Genomic DNA, 20,514 nt, shown 5'->3' on the forward strand with positions numbered 1-20,514 from the left:
TTGAGGAATAAAAAGTGTTGTGGCCGAGTTTTTTGACATTTTTCTTTTCTATCTTCTTTTGAAGCTTAATTGAATATTTTAACATATGTGATTAAAGTGCATGACTGGTGTAACCGGAATCCACAAGCACTTTTCATGAGCTGTGATTTACAGTACACACAGCTTAGTATTAATTCCTAGCTTATTTGGGCTCTTCTGGACGGGGTCTCACTGAACGTGTTACAGGCAACGTGGGATGTGTTTCTGATAGACCATCTATGAACTCATAAAACATGAAAGCAGTTAATTTTTTAAGGTCTTTTCCAGCCCAAATGTACTTTGAGTCCTCACTACCATAATAACAGATCAAGTTGCCATTTGTTTTTAGAATTATTCATCTGCTCTTTTTGGTTTGTTTGTCTCAGTTGGTTGGTTAGATATGTTTATTGGAGGACACACAATGCAAATTGGGCTGAAACAAAGGCTAAAATTTAACTTGTACATTTTTATTATATTGTACAGAATTATAATAAAAGACAATGGCTATAATTAAGAAAACTTAGTATCTGATAAGCACCACTTACACACATTTTTTAGGTTATGGGTTGGTCAGAAACCTAAAAAAAAAAAGAAAAAAAAAGAAAAGAAAAAGAAAAACTGGCTTAACTTTACTTAATTCAGACTTTACTGTGGCTTCAACCAACCTGATCCCTCAAGTGTTTTTAACAATAATGTTCAAACAGTGCTATAGATTTGTAGTGTTAGACCAGATTACCAATCCCTGAATTTAGAGACAAAAACCCAAGTCCCCTGAAAATTATATGATTTGCCAGAAATTATTATATCATCAATTAATTGCAGAACAAGGACTAAAATTTAGGTTTCTTTTCTTAATAGACTATACTTTCCACCATGTTATAGTGACTCATCCAAGGCAAATTTTTCTTCGTGATTAAAATATAACATAATTTTTACTATGTGTATCAAATAATAAAAATAAAGAGAATTTCTTGCTTGGTTTGAATTTCCAGTAGTATAAATGGCTTGTTCATCATTGGGCACACACAAGTTTACTATGAAGACTTTAGCAGAGTAATTTTTTTCTCTTATTGAAATAGGTAATAAACTCTGACTATAGATAAACTTCCATTTTAATACATAGACTTTAGTATATAGTTAGATACTGGGCATCATCATTTAGTTTTTAGCAAAATCCAGTCATTAGTCTACTGGTGTTGTGTGCTCTGTAAAGAAAAGCTTTCTTGGGGCGCCTGGGTGGCTCAGTCGGTTAAGCGGCCGACTTGGGCTCAGGTCACGATCTCACGGTCTGTGGGTTCGAGCCCCACATCGGGCTCTGTGCTGACAGCTCAGAACCTGGAGCCTGTTTCCGATTCTGTGTCTCCCTCTCTCTCTGCCCCTCCCCCGTTCATGCTCTGTCTCTCTCGGTCTCAAAAATAAATAAACGTTAAAAAAAAAAAAAATTAAAAAAAAAACTTTCTGGGAGAAAAACTTAATTTAGGTTAATTAGAAAATGCTTAACTGTTGCTTAGAAGATTGCCACACGGTCTTATGTGGAATCTGATTTATACTTGTCTCTCAGATGCAATATTTCTGGACATTGAGTAAGTCACTGGCTACATCAGAACTTTGGAATTCATTTCAAATGCCGTGGGGCGTGGGAGCATTATCTACTTAGGGCATTCTGAATCTGGCAAGAATAGGAAGAGACTTTCTTCCTTACCTACCTTAAGAAAGCACAGAGCAACGTACATAAAGAAGCAGTGATGAGAGGAGGACTTTTACTTCTGTTTCTAAAGTACAAATTAATTATTGAGACTTTCAACAGCGTGAGTAAAGAGATGTGTGGTAATGGTTTGTGTGGTTTGATCGTCTTGTTTTAGAGAAATGAGGTGACCTTGAAATAGGGAAAATTTAGAACTGACATTACATGGAAATAAAAGCTTTTCATGTTTGAAGTGTGGGAAAAAGGTGTTTCCCATGCATGATGAACTTCTCTTTTCTAGAAAATGGTGTTGAAAAAACTTAAGCCTGTTGATATTTTTCTTTAAAGTATTTACCGGTATTTTATGCCCTTCTAGAAAATCCTCAAAAACCTAAATTAGATTTCTTTTGCATTCATGGCCTATATAAGTTCAGTTTGGGTGTCTTAACTTTAAAAAAAAAAAATCTCTTGAACGATTTTTGATCTATAGGGCAGTACTGTTCTATTTTTAAACTCTCTGATAACTTTTTTAAAGTGTTTGTGCGTCAGCATAGCGTCTGTTTCCTTTTTTAAGGAATTCAAGAGTGATTGTTTATAAATCCTTGTTGAGGAGCTTATTGTTTCTGGTGGCTTTTTAAATGGCTGTATTAGAGGGAGAATTATCACATGAACAGACATCCTGATTAACAGTGTTTCACTACCTACGGTGGTGGGGGAAGGGGCGTTCTTTACATAAATAGCTCCATAGAACAAACATTTCATAAATTTCATTGACCTTACCAAATAAAATGTCAAGTGTCAATCAAAATAGGTACCTAAGAAAAAAGGATTGGATTATCACCTCAACTTTATTAGGTTATATTCTGAACATTAACGTAGGATAGTATATTCTGAGTTCCTAAGATTCTGATGAATTGTGCAATGAAGTATTATCAAAGGATAGTTTTCGAGTTAGGGAGACAAGGCAGCTAGAAGACCAGCAGAAAATAGTCCCTGCAGCTTGTGTTTGAAACAACCTGGACCTAGCCCAGGAATCTGCTGGTACAGCCGGCAGGCGTTTGCATGGCAAGCTGCATCGAGGGAAGGAAGCAGACCAGCTAGTGAGCCTGGTGGAAATCTTACTGCAGGGATAGGAGGATCTAGTAGAAGACAACGTTATGTAAAATGATTGAAGAAGAAAAACCACAAGGAAGTTTGCATCATCGCTCACACTGAAATCCATTTGGGATTATGTCTGAGAAAGAGGCTTCTGGAATTTACATCCACAATCAAGTGATAAACAGACAAAGAGACTATCAAAATAGCCAATTTTCGTGTTCTCCACAAGTATTTGCACTTAGGTTTTAAAACCAAAGCAGGCCTGGCTTTTGTATTTTCATGCATTTGCCTTCCAGCTGTCTATGCAACACCGTTTTATAACACAGGTGGGCAGAGGCCCCTCCACAGCCGGCAGAGCCAGCGTAAGACTTAGCTTTGATGGTTGCCTGTACTCTGCGTTCTCACAAAAGCACACAGCCTGTCCTTACTGAGGAGTATTTTTAAGATACTGAATTATCTGAGTCCTTTACATCATCTGTAAGATCACGGTTTCTAGGGGTTAGTGTGACATAGTACATGTTGGAATCACCTAAGTGGGGAAATTGATAGAGGTAAAAATAGCTTCTGGACTATCTACCCTTCTTTCGTGTAAAGTTTCAAGTACAGGTGTTATGTCCTCTCCATAGAAGTTTTTCACTCATTAGCAATTTTGCACTGCTTTAGACTAAAAATGGATTCTATAAATTATACAAGCCTCGGAATATATGCAGCCTTTTCAGATATTTTTTGAAAGTGCTTAAACTTTTACCAAATTTTTTTGGTTTATTTTTAGCTTCTGCTGGTTTTTGTTTGTTTTGTTTCGTTTTGGCAAGACTGCTTTTACTTCTGATGAAGCTAAAAAACAACTTAAACTTGAGTCACTTTAGAACGTAGTACAACAGTGACGATTGTGGGAGTGTTTATCTCACTGCCCGCTTCAGAAACTCCTTTTCTGAAGACTGTACAGGAAGGCACAGCAGCTACTTCCTAAAATCTGGAAGAAGGCTTAACAAGAATTACAGAATCACAATTAGACTGCTGATTTTTCAGTGATTTTCCTAGTGCCTTAAACCAAGATTAGCAGAGTACAGCTATATTCTGAATTAATCATTTAAGTTTTCTATATAATGATTACATAACTCATGGAACCATTCTTTATATTTGTATGTCACAGCTGCGGAAACCGTAAAGGATCCTTTAATCCAGCGAGGTTATGTGTGACACAGTAGAAAAAGGCATAAAACTAGAAATCGCACAATCTGGACGCTCTGCCATTCTACTGTGTGACCTTGGATGAGTCTTAGCTACTTCTCTCATATGCAGAAAGGGAAAACAACAGCCCCACTCACTTCACAGAAGTCATATGGAATAAATTATGTGAATGCTCTTTGCGAACGTTACATAACAGATATCAGGAATTGATTTGATCCCCGTGTGACTGATGTGGCACCAACGCCTAGCACGACTTTCCCAGCATTGTCATCAGTTACTCAAGTACTGAAATGACCAGAAGTTTTGGTAGAAGATGAGAAGGCAATTTTAAAGTAGTTTGCCTTTAAAAATAGGCAATTTGCTTAAAAAACAATTCATCTAGAACTTGCTTTTGTTCTGTTTTTCAACTTAAAAGTACCTTTGATAGCCCACAACTTTTTAACCTAACTCAGTTGGCATCTGAGAAGAAATGGATCTGAATATTAATTTTAGGCTTTTAGACCAAAGTAATTTTTTTTTTTAATTTTTTAAAAAGGAGGGGTCAGCCTAAATTTAGAACACAGCTCAGGGATTCTAGGAACACTCTTTTGTACCATGTGTCTGGGCTCTCTCTCCATTAGTGACAGCTCAGCATCTCTATAGGGGCCACTGCTTTGGATTCCTAAACATAGGATGTTTTGAGTAGCCTCACCTTACAAATAGATTTGCAGAACAGGAAGTAGATTCTTGAAAGGGAGGATTGTGATGAAACCGATATAAATCTCTGTTTTAAAATCTTGTACAGCCTTCTGTTTTAAAATCTTTTCTTCTGGATGAGACATTAGTCTTTAACGTTTGAGGAACTCTGTAACTGAAGACAAACAATAAGATACCAACAGAGAGGAAATTACTAAAGGATTGTATATATTTAAATTACCTTTATCAGTAACCCACTGTAGACTTGGAAGGCAAAGGAGAAGAGGGACATTTAAAACCAGTATGTTTTTATTCTGTAAATTTTCTTTAATTTATAAAAGCATTATAAATTCAAGGTTGTCTGATATTTAAATCAGTTCATTATCTTGATGACCACATTTACCAATAGATTAGAAATAGACTTCTATTTTTATGATAAATCCATTCATTTGCTTTGCTGGGGGAGTTAATATATTTTCATTATTTTATGTTAAGGCTAAATTTAGAGTGGTTCTTAATCAGACGGAATCAGCCTAAGTAGAAATTTTCCACACAAATGAACTCTGAATCTTAGTAAATCCTATCTGAATAAAAGATATTGTACTTAGAAAGGATCCACAAAGGTACTCACTATTCTCAATGAATTTATTATTAAATTAGAGCTTACCGGTCCGTAATGTAAAATAGGAAAAGGATCTTCCCAATAGAAAAGTTAATGAATTCTCTCCTCCCTCTTTTTGAAGACTTACAACTAAATGTGGACAGTGATGAAATTTGAGTTATAGAAGTGCGTGATTTTTTTTTTTTCCATTGTGGGAAGATGTCTCTCCCCCTCTTTACACAGAAGATGACAGACCAGGTCTCTTGTGCTAATGACAGCAGCCTTTCTCCACAACTTGGGAGAATACTGTCAAGGAGAGACTGGAGTAGGCCAGGCCTGGGGAAGTGGTGACATTCAGTCAGCCTCCTGATTTACTTCATGGAGATGTGAATGAAAAGTAGGTCCTCTCTTGGAAGGGGCTGGAGACCCCTGCTCGTATGATGAAACTCTTATTGTGACTACTTGAAATAAAAGGGATTAAGTTGTGAATAGAACCAAATCAACATTCTCACACATTTAAGAGTTTTAATAACTTACAGGTATGTGTAAGCTTCTTTTAGCAGCTTTAATTAAGACCTCTAGCAAATCATTTAGAAAGTGTATTTAGCTTAATCTAGAACACTGTAGTATCCAGTTTCTAGTCGTATGCTCTGTTAATGTGATTTAAAGAAATCTAGATAACTGATCCTAGGTAAACAGTCTGGATGTCAGAAGTACTGGGCTATTGCTGTGGCCTTTCTCTTTCTGTTTGTCTTTCTCAAGAGAAAGAAGCCAACCAGAGATGCTCTAAGATCCAGGTAGCAGGTGGGAACTTGTGTTGCGTGCTCTTTGCCTTTCTTCCTTTTGCATTCCTGCAGCCTATGAGGAGTTTCAGTTCAGCTAGTCACAGTGTACAGAAGTCAAGAAATAAGCTGTTACAGAATCCTAGTACCAATGGTTTTGCCACTAATTTAGGAAGTGCTCAAGCTAGCAGTTTGTTATAAAGTCCAAAGCATTCTATGTGGTCAAAACATTTTGGGAATTTCAAAACTGACTGTTTTTCATCTCTCTTGAAAATGTTTTAATAATAGCTTTAATCATTCTGAATCAAAGATTTTAATAAGATATTTTTCCTTTTTCTTCTTAGATCCCAATTTTGTTCGGACATTTCTTACAACATACAGATCCTTTTGTAAACCTCAAGAACTACTGAGTCTTATAATAGAAAGGTCTGTTAATGTAAAATGTGTAAATTCTTTTTTTTTTTTTTTAAAGAGAGTGAGCTAAGATCCTACATGTCTCTCAGAAATAAATTGTATGAGCTTTAAATTGTAGTTCGTGAGTACTTTTTTAAGAAATAAAATCTCTTAGATGACCATTTATTTTATAATAATCTTGTGGTTTTCATTTATTAAAGTATAAAAATAAGCATTCTTTTTTATATGGTAACTATGAAATTGCATATTTATGGAATTAGTCAAGTTAAAGAACTATATAAAAATGTATATTTTAGACTCTGGCTTTTGGACTTTTATATAGTTTTATTATATAGTTAAAGAACTATATTAAAATGTATATTTTAGACTTCTAAATTTTGATGATTTAGATGTTCTAAACAGAATTTTTCAAATATACCACATGTTGAATACAATGGAGCTTGTCAGTGAACAAATACATTATATAATCGGGAAGTGTTTCAGCCACTCAGAGAGCAGTCTACTTTTTAAGGATTACCCTTAAGGGTAAAGTTTTATGTTAGCTGATTGAGTGATTACACAGCCAAAAATAAACATCAGTCCCATAACTTTATAATCACATCTATTTTTAGACTTTGCATGTATTCTTTATTCTTAACTATGTTTCTAGGTTTGTTTTTGTTGTCAAGTATTAATTTCTTTTTTAGAAATTAAGATCAGTAGAAGTCTTACTTATTTTCACCGATGTGTGTGTATGTCTTTAGTAATTTTTTACAGCGCTCTCTTGATTGTGCTGACTGGTGAAAAGGTTTGTAGTTTTCTATTTGAGTAACTTGATATTATTAGTATTTTCATTAGTTTGTTCTCTTTTATGTTAGGTTTGAAATTCCAGAGCCTGAGCCAACAGAAGCTGATCGCATAGCTATAGAGAATGGAGATCAACCCTTGAGTGCAGAACTAAAAAGGTTTAGGAAAGAATACATACAGCCTGTACAACTGCGGTAAGCAGTAATTAAATAAGTGAAGGCATTAAGTCTGTACTGAATTTTTGTTCCAGAGTTAACATAAATAAGGATCTTTCCCAAGCAAGGAGAAGGTAACAAGTAAAAAGAGTGAAGTAGAAAGCAATTATCAGAAATTATTGTATAAGTCTTAATTAACATAGAATTTTGAAAGTAGCCACTTATAAAATTATTTGGTAAGAATTACTGTTTTAATTTATGTGATTCATTGTGATAAACATTTATGCCTGAGTTCCCATGTAATTCAGTTATTCTTCTTTGTTAATGTCATAGAGTATTAAATGTATGTCGGCATTGGGTAGAGCACCATTTCTATGATTTTGAAAGAGATGCAGATCTTTTGCAGCGAATGGAAGAGTTTATTGGAACAGTAAGAGGTATGGTTTTTTTAAGTACCTGGTTTCATATGTAATAAAAGTACCTTTTGGTGACTCTCAGTTGATGTCATTGTTCAGTGTTGTTAAGAGTTGTTTATAAGTGGCAGGATAACCATTTGAAAAAGTTAAAAGTTTTCACCAAACAACATTTTGACCTACAAATTGCTCAATAATCACCCTGCTGACCCAGTGTATTTGCATTTAGTAAATCCACTTACTGATCATTTTGGAATTGGACAGAAAAAGTCTCGATTTATTCTGTCTTTCCACTTATCTGAAGGTCTGTGTCCCAGAAGACAATCAGGAAGCGGTGTGCCATTGTAACACCACTGATGGAAACTGACGAGGCCCCAGTTAGGTGAACAGTTAGGAAAGTGACTACACCCAGTTAGGTGTATCAGAGAGGCAGCAGAGCAGACTGAACCGAGAGCCAAGAAGCGAGAGTTCTCTTCTGAACACTGCCACTCACCAGATACAGGACTTTGGGCCAAGCCACTTTGATTCTTTAGACTTGGGTTTCCTCATCAGTAACATAAGGAGTAAGGCTTGATGTTTTCAAAGTCTCCCCTCTAGTTCTAAGGATTCTGTGATCGTATAGGTCTAAGAATGACCTAGACAAACTTGTTTCTAATTGCCCTTGTGCACTCTAAAGGAGAATCAGAAAGTAAAGAGTTAAATAATAGTACTTTCATGCATAATACAAAACAAAGCCACATCAAAACTCGCACTAAAATGAAGGCATGGATCCTCTGGTACTGTTTGGTTTATAAAATGCAACATTAATAAGATTAATAGTGGCTATGAATTGTCTGTACTTCTAAATCTCATGTGTGTAAGATCTATCCTATGGAGAATTATAATATTTTGAACTGACGTTCAGAAGAGTAAAGGTGAAAAATGTCTATGAATAAATTACTTTCTAATTTTATTTAGAAGGGATGTAGAAGAATATATACCAGACTATTAACAGCAGTTACCCATGTGAAGAAGAATGAGATTAGGATAGGGAACAGGGAATGGTAAAGGGGAACTTCCATTTTTTTTTTATTTTGATCATTTGAACCTTGTAATAGCAAATATATATTCAACTATCACTTGTATGATTTTAAAATATTTTAAAAGAATAAAATATTGAGTAAAAAGTATTTAAATGTTATTTAAAATGTAATGTATTTCAGGTAAAGCAATGAAAAAATGGGTTGAATCCATCACTAAAATAATCCAAAGGAAAAAAATTGCAAGAGACAATGGACCAGGTCATAATATTACATTTCAGAGTTCACCTCCCACAGTTGAGTGGCATATAAGCAGGCCTGGGCACATAGAGACTTTTGACCTGCTCACCTTACACCCAATAGAAATTGCTCGACAACTCACTTTACTTGAATCAGATCTATATCGGTATGTAATTTGACATTCAAGCTGAAAAATCATTTCCAAGGAGTTGATTTTTTAAATGAAATACTGTTTTCTGCCTTATAGGAATGTTGTAAGACCTAAGTGAGCTAGTATATGAAGGGGAGTAGTAATAAAGCCTGATGTATAGAAGGCCACCTCTTCTCTCACTCCTACCTGGTAAAGCTGAGTGCAGCGTGTGACTTTACCAGTCGCTGGCTGGGTATGCTTGGGCAACTTTAACCTTCATGTGAAACTTTAATCCCTTTGTCCCTTAGCTTCCTCAAGGTTAAAATGGAGCTAATAATGGTACCTATTCTTGGGGCTGTTGTGAGATTGAAAACAGTCAATATATAACATACAGTGCTTAGCCCAGCACAGAGTGAGGGCTCAGTAAGTTAGTTACTGCCCTTGTAGTTGTAAACTTAAGTCATGGCCCGTCACAGCCTTTTTTAGTTTTTCTACATTGATGTAACTACTGTCTCAAAAAGTGTCCGTTTTTGCTTGTTTGTTTGTTTTAAATGGGGACTAGTTAGGATTGCAAACTTCTGAAATAACTAAATGAAAAAAAAAAAGGAACTAAATTTATAGATCTCCTCCCACCCCAAAGATCATCACTATTCCCAAAAACCAATATTAGAATCTATTTTATTTCCCTTTATTTACCAAAAGGTGGTAGGGTTTCCCTCCCTCCTTTAGAAGAAAAAAAAGATTTCTGAATTACAGTGATTACTATATCCTCATTGAACTGATTATTATAACAGGTATCATTATTTAAAAGAACAATCCCCGATTACATTGTCACCCTAATTTGTTAAATAATCTTTGTTAAGTGCTAGGAAAGATGTTATGAAAAAATCTCAATGTTGCCCAAAGCAAAATGCTACTATAAAGCAATAATAAAAGTACACAAATATATGCATAAAAATATTTTTTTAATCTAGAAAAGTACACATAATTATAATTAGTTGTGATATGTTGTTTTCATAAACCTTTCTATTGGTGTAAAAACAAAAGGTTTATATGGGAGTTTAGTTTTATTTATCTCATTTACTTAGTAAAACAGTATGCTACAGGGAAAAGGATCATGGAGAATTATGTCTTGATGATTTCAGAGCTGTACAGCCATCAGAATTAGTTGGAAGCGTGTGGACAAAAGAAGACAAAGAAATTAATTCTCCTAATCTCCTAAAAATGATCCGGCACACCACTAACCTCACTCTGTGGTTTGAGAAGTAAGTGTTACTGACACTCTCGCATTTCGGAGCAGTCAGCTATTATGATTTTAAATGCAATTCTATTTTTATATGTCTTGCGTCCTTTTTTTGTTCTCTGTCCCTCCTTTCTTTTGCACTGAGTGAATACTTTCCTAATGTAGCACTTTTATTTCATTAATGATTTTTTTCATTATATCTTTTGGGGGGTTTTTTAGTGAATGCTTTAAGGTTTACCATAGACAGCTTATCAGAATCCACTTCAGATTTCTACTAGCTTAATCCCAGTGATAGAAATGTTCCTCCTGTATAGCTCTGTTCCCTGTCTTCCTTTTTTCTGGCACTACTCTCATACATATTACATATAATTAATGATGCAAATCTAACAATACATGTAGCAATTATTGCTTTCCCCTTTGTTATTTTCTTAGCCCATTACAGCTTTGCTCTTCCCCACCTCCTTTGTCTGGTTATTGGCAATTTATTCTATACGTATATCTTATAGGCCCAACAATACGTTACGTTCACGTTATTTTATACAGTTGCTTTTTAAATCAGTTAAGAGAAGCAATGAGAAAAAAACAGGCGTTTATCCTGTCTCCTATAATCACATAATTACTTTTACCGCCGCTCTTCGTTTTGGTGGACTGGTGTTAGCATCTGGGGTTCTTTGCTTTCAGCCTGAAGAACTTCCATTACTATCTCTCGTACGGTGGGTTTGCTAGCAACACATTCTCTCCGTTTCTGTTCACCTGGGAAAGTCTTTATTTTGCCTTTGCTTTTGAACAACAGCTCTGTCTCCAAGTTAATTAATTTTTTCTTCTGGTGGTTCAAAAATTGAGCCCCTTTAGTAAATTTATTTTAAACTATCGTATTTTTCAGTTTGAGTTGCCAGTTGTTATTGCTGTGTCTTTTATGATACTTTCTTCTGCACATTGTCATTATATCTTTCTTTACTTTTTAAATCATGCCTTCTTTCCTTTAGTTCTGTGAACACATTCATAATGGCTACTTTGAAATCATTTTCTGTTAAACCTGACATCTGGTCCCTCTCACAGGCAATGATTGTTCCCTGCTTTTATTCCCCCGGTGAACGGATCATACAATAGTCCCCCCTTATCCACAGAGGACCCTCAGTGGATGCCTGAAACCACAGATAGTACCAAACCCCTTATACTGTTTTTTAATTGTTCATTACTAACAATAACAGAACAGTTATGACAGTATACTGTAACAAAGGTATGTGAATGTGGTCTCTCTCTCAAAATATCTTACTGCACTGTACTCACGCTTCTTGTGATGATGTGAGATGATACAATGCCTACATGATGAGATGAAGTGAGATGAACGCTTTAGGCACTGTGACATTAGCGGTATGCTACTAAATGACCTTACGACACCTCAAAAGGAAGCTATCTGTGGTACCATAGTTGACTGCTGGGTAACTGAAACTGGGGAAAACAAAACAGCAGATGAGGGGACACTACTGTACTTTCTTGTTTCTTTGCATGCCTGGTAATTCTTTGTCGGACACTTGCTGTTGTAGCAACTTGTGGGTCCTGCCCCTCCGACTCCCCACCGCCCAGAGCTTGTTCCTTTAGTGACTAGCTGGATTCTTCTCGACAAGCCTATCCTCCAGCTCCCTCCACACTTAGATGTTAAGCTGAGAAGTTCCTCTTCTGAGAGGTACTGTTTTGGGTATGTCCACGGTCACTCCAAGAAGGCAGCAGGAGAGGTAGTGCTTTCTTTCACTCCTGTCCTGACCACATCCAGCTGTTAAACTCTGCTAATTGCCAGCTGGTTACTGTATTGTTTTCAGCAATTTCCCTAGTGGTATAAATTGCTCTGCAAACTAATCCAACCAAATTGTGACTCCTTTTAAGGAGTGGTTTCTTAGGTTTCTGATATTTGTTCTGACCCTTGGAAGGCTCGTCCCAGCTCTTATTCCCTGGTTCTCTCCTGCAGACTAGTCAACCAACAATTGTTAGATCCAAGAATCTTACCATTGCCCTGCACCACAACCTTCACTGTTTTGTGTGTGTGTGTGTGTGTGTGTGTGTGTGTGTTTTGAGAGAGAGAGCGCGCGCATGCGCGCGCACAAGTGGGGTAGGGGCAGAGAGAAAGAGACAGAGAGAGACACTCAAAGGATCTGGAGCAGGCTCCGTGCTGAGAGAAGTAAGCCCCCTGTGGCTCAAACCCATCAACCATTGAGATCACGACCTGAGCCAAAGTCAGACGCTCAATGGACTGAGCCACCCAGGCACCCCCTTCACTGTTCTTGAGAGCACCTTTAGGTTTAAACTTCTCCAACGGTTTGTTGCAAATGACGAGAGTAGGAGCTGTTTGAGCCTGCACTCTTGTGCTGGTGGCAAATTTCCCTGAAACATTCCTGCTCTAGGAGCTGAGTGCCTGGTTGGAGGTGGTGTGTGAGGTCCTCTTTACTCACCTCTCCTGGCATGGAACCACTGCCTCGGGAACCAGGGAGAGGCTGTCTTCCCAGCATTCTCAGTGTGCCACATTCAAGTGAGAGCCTGTGTTCCATGCAGCAGTTAGGCAGAAGGGAGTCCCCACTTCCCAGCTACACTCACCAGAGATTTAGCCTCAGCCACCGCCAGCTGGGGACTGGAAATGCTGAAGTCCTGTTCCTCCAGAGAAGAAAGCCCTCCAGCTGGGAGCTAGGTGGACAGGGAGGCCTGCATTCTCAGCTGCAGCTGTCTGGAGTAGACTCTTCCCTCCACTGCCTGGGGTCCTCTGGGAGGAAGGAGGGAGCGGGCTTCGTTCAAAAGCTGTAAACTCTTGCCTCTCTTACTGAATTTCTGTAGTTTTCCCAAATAGACGTTACTTTATTTGCCATTTGCTCTTAGAGCCATTTCCAGAGACTTTAAATGTTGGGGAAGATGATATTAATCATGATTATGTTTTTCTTCATATATATACTCTTCACTAGTTTCACTGAGGAGTGGGTAAGCAGACCTGCTTATACGGTCATGTCAGCAATCCAGAATCTCAATGCAGTTTTATAGTTGGGGCCACAGATTGGCATTATATATGTCAGCCATATTTTTTTGAGTAAAAACACTATGACTAGTTGACTAATATTTTATAAGGGTGATAATGAGGTTCCTATTGGAATTATCAGAACAGGAGGCCAGTGACATAGGGAATGACTAGAACCTATGCTACAATGTGGATGAAGACTTAAAAGCAATTCCTAAAGAGAAATAAGCATTCCAAGTCACTTATGTTATTATTTCTTAGCCTGTAAACAGTAAAACTTTACCATTTGCCCTCTAAATGTTGCTTCCTGATTTCTTCATTATCAAATTAAATAATTCCACTTAAATATGCAGAAGACCTTTTCTATCATCATAATTAAAATTTGTGTCTGTAAAGGAGAAACATAACTGATAAAATAGACCATTTTTATTTCTGTCCTGTTTTTTAATAGATGACTGAAAAGGCCATTTCCTGCACTTTTTCCTTTTTCTTTAAATTACTGTAAGAACATTTAACATGAGAGGTACCCTTTTAACAGATTTTTTCCACTGTGCAATACAGAATTTGTTATATAAATTATTAATTTATAGGCATAATGTTGTATAGCAGATCTCTAGCATTTATTCATCTTGCATAACTGAACTTTTATACATGCTAATTGGTAACTCCCTATTTTCCCCTCTCCCTGACTCCTGGCGATCACCATTCTATGCTTCTATAATTGTGACTATTTTAGATACCTCATATGTGTAGAATCATGCAGTATTCATCCTTCTGTGACTGGCTTATTTCACTTAGAATAATGTCTTCAGTGTTCATCAGTGTTGTCACATATTGCAGGCTTTTCTTCTTTTTTAAAGCTGAGTAATACTCCATTGTGTGTATGTACCACATTTTCTTTATCCATTCATCCATAGATGGGCATTTGGGTGGTTTCCACATCTTGGCTATTGTGAAAAAACACTGCAACGAACATGGAGTGCTAATATCTCCTTGAGACCCTGCTTTTGAATAAACAACCAAAAGTGGGATTGGTGGATCAATCATACAATAGCTCTACTTTTAATCTTTGAGGAACCTCCATACAGTTTTCCATAGTGGCTGTATCATTTGCATTCCCCCCACCAGCAGTACACAGGGGTTCCAACTTCTGCCTTTTCAGTGTGAGAGATTCTTGTCCGTTTGCTACGGTGGCTCTTAGCCATGGACGTATATTAGAATTGGAGTCACCTATGGATAAATCACCCCAGACTTACCTGGTTGTTACAGAAACTCCACAGGTGATGACAATTTGTATACCTAGGTGATGTCAACTGAAGTAGTCAAATACAAGATGTAAATATATTATACTTGTATTATACCCTTTTAAATGTCCAGCTAACTAGTTAGCCAGTATATGATGTATTTGTAGAGATCTAGCTAATGCTTTAAACATGTAAACATGTTATGTTTAATTTGATAGCAAATTTGATTTTATGTTTATTTTGATAGTTTTGCAACAGTTTTTTTCTTAGTGTCAGGTTATCCTCATCAGAGAATAATGTAATTTTCACCTTTATAATTTTAAAAATGTTTAATATTGATTTATATTTATTTTCTCTTTTGTGTATTGTTTTTCTTAGATTATACATTATTTTATATTACATTATTAAAAACCAAGTTTAAAATGCCTTTTTCTTTACTGGTGATTAGTAAATTTAAGATTCTCTCTAATATTGAGAGTAAATGCTCACCGAGGAATTTTCTCTTTTTGAATCGAGTATGCTTTCTTTTAGCTATTTATTGGTATATTAGCTGTATACCTTCCAAAGATTCTTGGTACTTAAATGTAAAGTGCCTTTGATTTTTTTTCTCTTTCTTAGTAATTAAAAAAATTTTATTCTTAATTATGGTAAAATACTTTCATTGACTTTTTAACATCACAATGTTTTTCTGAAGAGCCATTCCTAGAAATGTAGCTAATTATTTCAAAGAAAGAAAACATGATCACCAAAATCTTGAAATTAGGTGAAGAATAGGAGACACAGAATTCTTGAGTTCCAGAATAAATTCCCCTAGGACACAGCCACATCCCGAAGACCAGCAGACGGTCAACAAGATGTTAGTCTCACCAGTTAATTCTAATACAGCAGGAAAATGGTTGACTGGTGGCTGTGTCCATGTGAAAACCAGTGAAGAGCACCTTGCCTGACTGGAGCACCGCCTCGCGATCCAGTCTCCTGCTCTTTACCTGTCATTCTGAATATAGATCCTCCAGGGTTACTTGATAACCGCACCCCCCCACACACACATTATTTTATTTACTAAATTCCTTAAAGCATATCTTTGTTGGGGAAACTATAGATTATTTAATTCATTTTTTTGTCTTTGATTCCCAGATGTATTGTAGAAACTGAAAACTTAGAAGAAAGAGTAGCTGTGGTGAGTCGAATAATTGAGATTCTACAAGTCTTTCAAGAGCTGAACAATTTCAATGGTGTCCTGGAGGTTGTCAGTGCTATGAACTCATCACCTGTTTACAGACTAGACCACACATTTGAGGTAGGTTCGTCTAGTCATTTTGTAAATGAACAATCAGGATTTTAAGAATCATGGTCTTTAATTGTTAAGCGCCTCATCTTTGTTTTCAGTGACAGTTTAAAAGCTAGAATTGTCTCAATTCCACTATATTTGTATTTGTATTGAACTGTATTGAACTTTTAAAATTAGGAATTCTCGTTAAAATGCTTTCACGGGCCCTAGCCTAGGTGACAAGAAGAAAAACCTTTCAGCACTTAATTTATATATAACGTAAAATCAGATACTCTCGTAATTGTATAAGGAATGGCAAGATAAACTAGATTTCACTCACACACCACACTCTTGCAATTTGTTCTGGGGTCCATGAAGATAGTGTCTTGATGTGGTTATTCTTAGAATCAAACTGATACCGTTGTGCTTGGGCTTTATTCTTAGCCTGGCATTTTGGGGCAAAACCTATGCTTCCTTTTATAAACTCACACTCTCTAATTTTTTTTTTTTTTTTTTTTTTTTTACTGTAGCAAATACCAAGTCGCCAAAAGAAAATTTTAGAAGAAGCTCATGAATTAAGCGAAGATCACTATAAGAAATATTTGGCAAAACTCAGGTCTATTAATCCACCGTGTGTGCCTTTCTTTGGTAAGCATTTCTTGAATTTTTTTGTGTTTCTGGATAAAACAAGATACTTATTTCATTAAATGACTGAATGTACATATGTGTAATATAGCAGCAGAAAATACTTATTTAATAAATACCTAGCACCTGAGTCACCTTAGAATTTTACTCTCTTTATTAGGACTTTTTAAGATCACACCCAACATACACATTCCATTTTTTATTTCCATCTGGGGCAGCTGTTTGATATCATTTAATGCTTCTTTGTGCTTTATATTCATAGAAATCTTTTTTTGTTGAATTTTGATAAACCATACATTCTACAGAAGAGGTTTGGCCTTGGTCATTTATATTTATAATCATGTTTCTTGTAAACAGTTTCACATAGCTAAAAATCATACTGCATGCATTCTTGAACCCACACCTTCTATACATCAAAATTTTACCTGCCATTTTTTCTTTCCCTTCTCACCAGAGGAAGGAAGTGCCCTCTCCTTCCTTTTAAAGCTGAAACATGTACCATCCAAATCTTCACCCTTCGTACAGGTTCTTCTATCTTATTCCATCATTTATTTCCTATATTTCATATCTTCAATATCTCTTTCGCAACTGGTTTCTTTTTTTTTTTTTCTGTTTGTATATATGCTCTGATGATTCTTCCTCTGAATGCTTACAAATATCATGCCTATTACACATATTATGGTTTAGGTTTTTTAGTAAGTGGTATATTTCCTTCTAGCCATTTTCTCATCTATAGCTGTATATTTTCCATATAGCTTTAAGTTATACTGTCCTGATATTCTTTCAATTAACATCATACAGTTATCACAAAAGCCTGTTTTTGTTCGAGCTTTATAACCAACCACTTTTGTATTTATTTCTCATCTTTTTGCCATGCACATTGTATATAGTCATAAGTATATGACATGTACACATTATTTACTTTAACTTACCATATCTTAAACTTATTGTTGTGTTTTATCAGTCTTCATAATATCATTTAAAATGGCTACATAATAGTCTCTAAAGTTGGTATGACAGTTTATTTAACTATTACTCTATGACTAGATACATAGTTTCCAGCTTTTTTGTTTTCCTAAATGTGATCAATATCATCATATTTATACCTTTTATCTATATTTGAAAATATTCCCTTGAGCTAGATAACCAATCTATCTAGATACTTTATATCTACCTGGGAATTTCTTGAGCTAGATATTTTACCAATCTGCTTTTTTATTTTTATTCTTTGATATACCATATTTTAAAATTCTGTAATCTGCCCATCTTCCCCATTATGATTGCTCTTGTTTCTGGCCTTAGAAAGCTCTTCCAGTCTAACAATTTAATATTTCTTTTTTTTTTTTTTTAATTTTTTTTTTCAACATTTATTTATTTTTGGGACAGAGAGAGACAGAGCATGAACGGGGGAGGGGCAGAGAGAGAGGGAGACACAGAATCGGAAACAGGCTCCAGGCTCCGAGCTGTGAGCACAGAGCCCAACGCGGGGCTCGAACTCACGGACCGCGAGATCATGACCTGAGCTGAAGTCGGCCGCTTAACCGACTGAGCCACCCAGGCGCCCCTAATATTTCAATCATATTTTCTTCTAGCTTAATAATGTGACTTCTAAAAATCATATTTAAGTCTATTTAATCAAAGTCTCTTTTAGATATCATATGAAATCTTCAAATTTATTTCTCCACTAAATTGTTTACTTGTTGACCTGAGTATACTGAATAATTTTCTTTACCCCATTTATATATGGTACCTCCTTTAATAAATATTTTTTCCCATTAACTTATTCTATTAGTTCCCCAGTTTTAATGACTGGCACTTTACAATCTGTGATTCTCAACCAGGGGTAATTTTTGCCCCCCCACCCCCACCCCGAACCCTTAGCAATGTCCAGAGACATTCATTATTATTCTAATTGGGAGGTGCTAGAGGCTTCTATGGGATAGAGGGCAGGAATGTTGCTAACATCCTACAGTGCACTGGACGGCCCCCTGATGACAAAAGAATTATCCAGTCCAAAAGGTCAATAATGCCAAGGCGGAGAAACCTTGCTTTATAGTGTTTTCATATATGATAAAGTTGGTTCGTCAATGCTGCTTCGGTATTTTCTTTACCAGTTTTGTCTCTTTATTTTTCCAAATGCACTTTATAATGGGAGAGGGTGTAATTCCCCAAAATACAGTTGGAACAGCCTATCAATTAATTAGGAAAGAACACTGATGATAGATACTTTTGGTTGTGAATGATCTTCATTTTTTAATAGTCAATTACGCTTAATTCTAAGAATTTTTTTTTAATGTTTACTTATCTTTGAGAGAGGGAGAGACAGTGCGAGCAGGGAAGGGGCTGAGAGAGAGGGGGAGACAGAATCCGGAGCAGGCTCCAGGCTCTGAGCTGTCAGCACAGAGCCCGATGTGGGGCTCAAACTCACGAACCGGGAGATCGTGACCTGAGCTGAAGTCGGACGCTTAGCTGACTGATTCTAAGAAGTTTTGATTTTCTTGGATTTTCTAAATATTTGATTATGTCTCTTCCTTTCGTCTTATTTCTGTGCTATGCGTTACAGCATTGGTCATACCTTCCCACACAAAGATTAAACAATAATGACAAAAATAAGTATCTCTGTTTTCATCTCCGTTGCAGCGGGAATAAGGGTGATTCTGCTCTTTGCTCGATTAGATGCTTTTTGTTATGTTAAAGTTTCTTTTCATAGTTATCTTCTGTATCTTCTGTGTTTTTGTTAGCAGAATACATTTACTTTTATAGTTGCCATCTTAGTGAGAGAAAGATGGTTTTTTTTGTTTAGCAAATTAAAATTACAGATTTACTAATACCAAACTTTCCTATTTGCTGATATTAAAACTTATTTATTCATGGTAGTTTGATCTTTTAAATGCACAAATGAATTCTATTCATTATCATTTTATTTAGGGTTTTTGTATCCCTCTACATAAACGAGATTGATCTGTGATTTTTTTTCTTTTTGTGCTATATTTATCAGCTTTTGTTATTATAGTTGTATTTGCCTTGTAACATGAGTTAAGTAGCTTTCCATCTTACTCTGTTCTGGAATATCATGAAATGATCTAGCCTTTAAACTTTGAAATATTCCAATAGAAAAACCCATCTGGGCCTGGAATCTTTTGTAGGATGTAATTCTTTAGTAACGTTTTCATTTGTTCCTTAGTTTTTTTTCTATTTCTATTTTCTGATACACAATTGTCTAATTTCATTATTTTTAAAATACTAGTATTCAGTTATAGCCTCAAAAGCATTATTTTTTAAAATTGTTCCTATTTGCAATATGTTTTTCCCGTTTGTTTTTACTTGTTTTACTTTGCTTACTTCAAAAAGATAAAATCTTAAACTTAATTACTCTCTGATTTTGTTGTTTTTTTTTTAATTTTTTTAATGTTTGTTTATTTTTGAGAGAGACAGAGCGTGAGTGGTGGGGGGCAGAGAGAGAGGGAGACACAGAATCTGAAGTAGGCTCCAGGCTCTGAGCTGTCAGCACAGAGCCCAACATGGGGTTTGAACTCACGAACCACGAGATCATGACCTGAGCCAAAGTTGGACACTTGACCGACCGAGCCACCCGGTGCCCCATCTGATTTTGTTTTTTATATCATGTATTACCTTTTATCATTACTAATTTATTGTCTTCCTGAGAACTTTTTGCCCCCTACATTCTTGATAAAACTATTTTATTTTCTCTTTATGGTAAAACATTTTCTTTTTAATTATAAAAGTACACATTCAGTCAGATTTAATTTTAAAAGTGGAATGTATCCTACATAAGATCTTAGAAGCTGGAAATGATACACCTATCCGGGCACTACAGAAGATGCACAGACCTTCCACAGCTCATAGAGGAGAGAGTGTAAAGACAATTTTGATAAGGAGTAAAGAAACAA

The 20,514-nt window shown here is 35.9% G+C and overlaps 2 protein-coding genes across 4 annotated transcripts in view; one reads left to right on the plus strand and one right to left on the minus strand.

Moving 5' to 3' along the window:
* SOS1 (SOS Ras/Rac guanine nucleotide exchange factor 1) overlaps window positions 1–20,514 on the plus strand; it is a 152,201-nt gene that overhangs the window by 111,429 nt on the left and 20,258 nt on the right. For all 3 annotated transcript variants that reach the window (XM_011281161.4, XM_011281162.4, XM_011281163.4), the window contains 7 exons: window positions 6,394–6,475; window positions 7,321–7,443; window positions 7,738–7,841; window positions 9,020–9,242; window positions 10,352–10,471; window positions 15,826–15,988; window positions 16,489–16,606. In XM_011281161.4, coding sequence (XP_011279463.1) covers window positions 6,394–6,475; window positions 7,321–7,443; window positions 7,738–7,841; window positions 9,020–9,242; window positions 10,352–10,471; window positions 15,826–15,988; window positions 16,489–16,606 — 933 coding nt within the window. The remainder of the gene's footprint in view (window positions 1–6,393; window positions 6,476–7,320; window positions 7,444–7,737; window positions 7,842–9,019; window positions 9,243–10,351; window positions 10,472–15,825; window positions 15,989–16,488; window positions 16,607–20,514) is intronic.
* ARHGEF33 (Rho guanine nucleotide exchange factor 33) overlaps window positions 2,993–20,514 on the minus strand; it is a 120,656-nt gene continuing 103,134 nt past the window's right edge. The window contains exon 19 of the mRNA XM_045054665.1: window positions 2,993–4,841. Within this exon, the coding sequence (XP_044910600.1) occupies window positions 4,760–4,841 (82 nt within the window). The 3' untranslated portion in view covers window positions 2,993–4,759. The remainder of the gene's footprint in view (window positions 4,842–20,514) is intronic.

Source organism: Felis catus, chromosome A3 (assembly GCF_018350175.1).
Source record: "Felis catus isolate Fca126 chromosome A3, F.catus_Fca126_mat1.0, whole genome shotgun sequence".
Lineage (NCBI taxonomy): Eukaryota > Metazoa > Chordata > Mammalia > Carnivora > Felidae > Felis > Felis catus.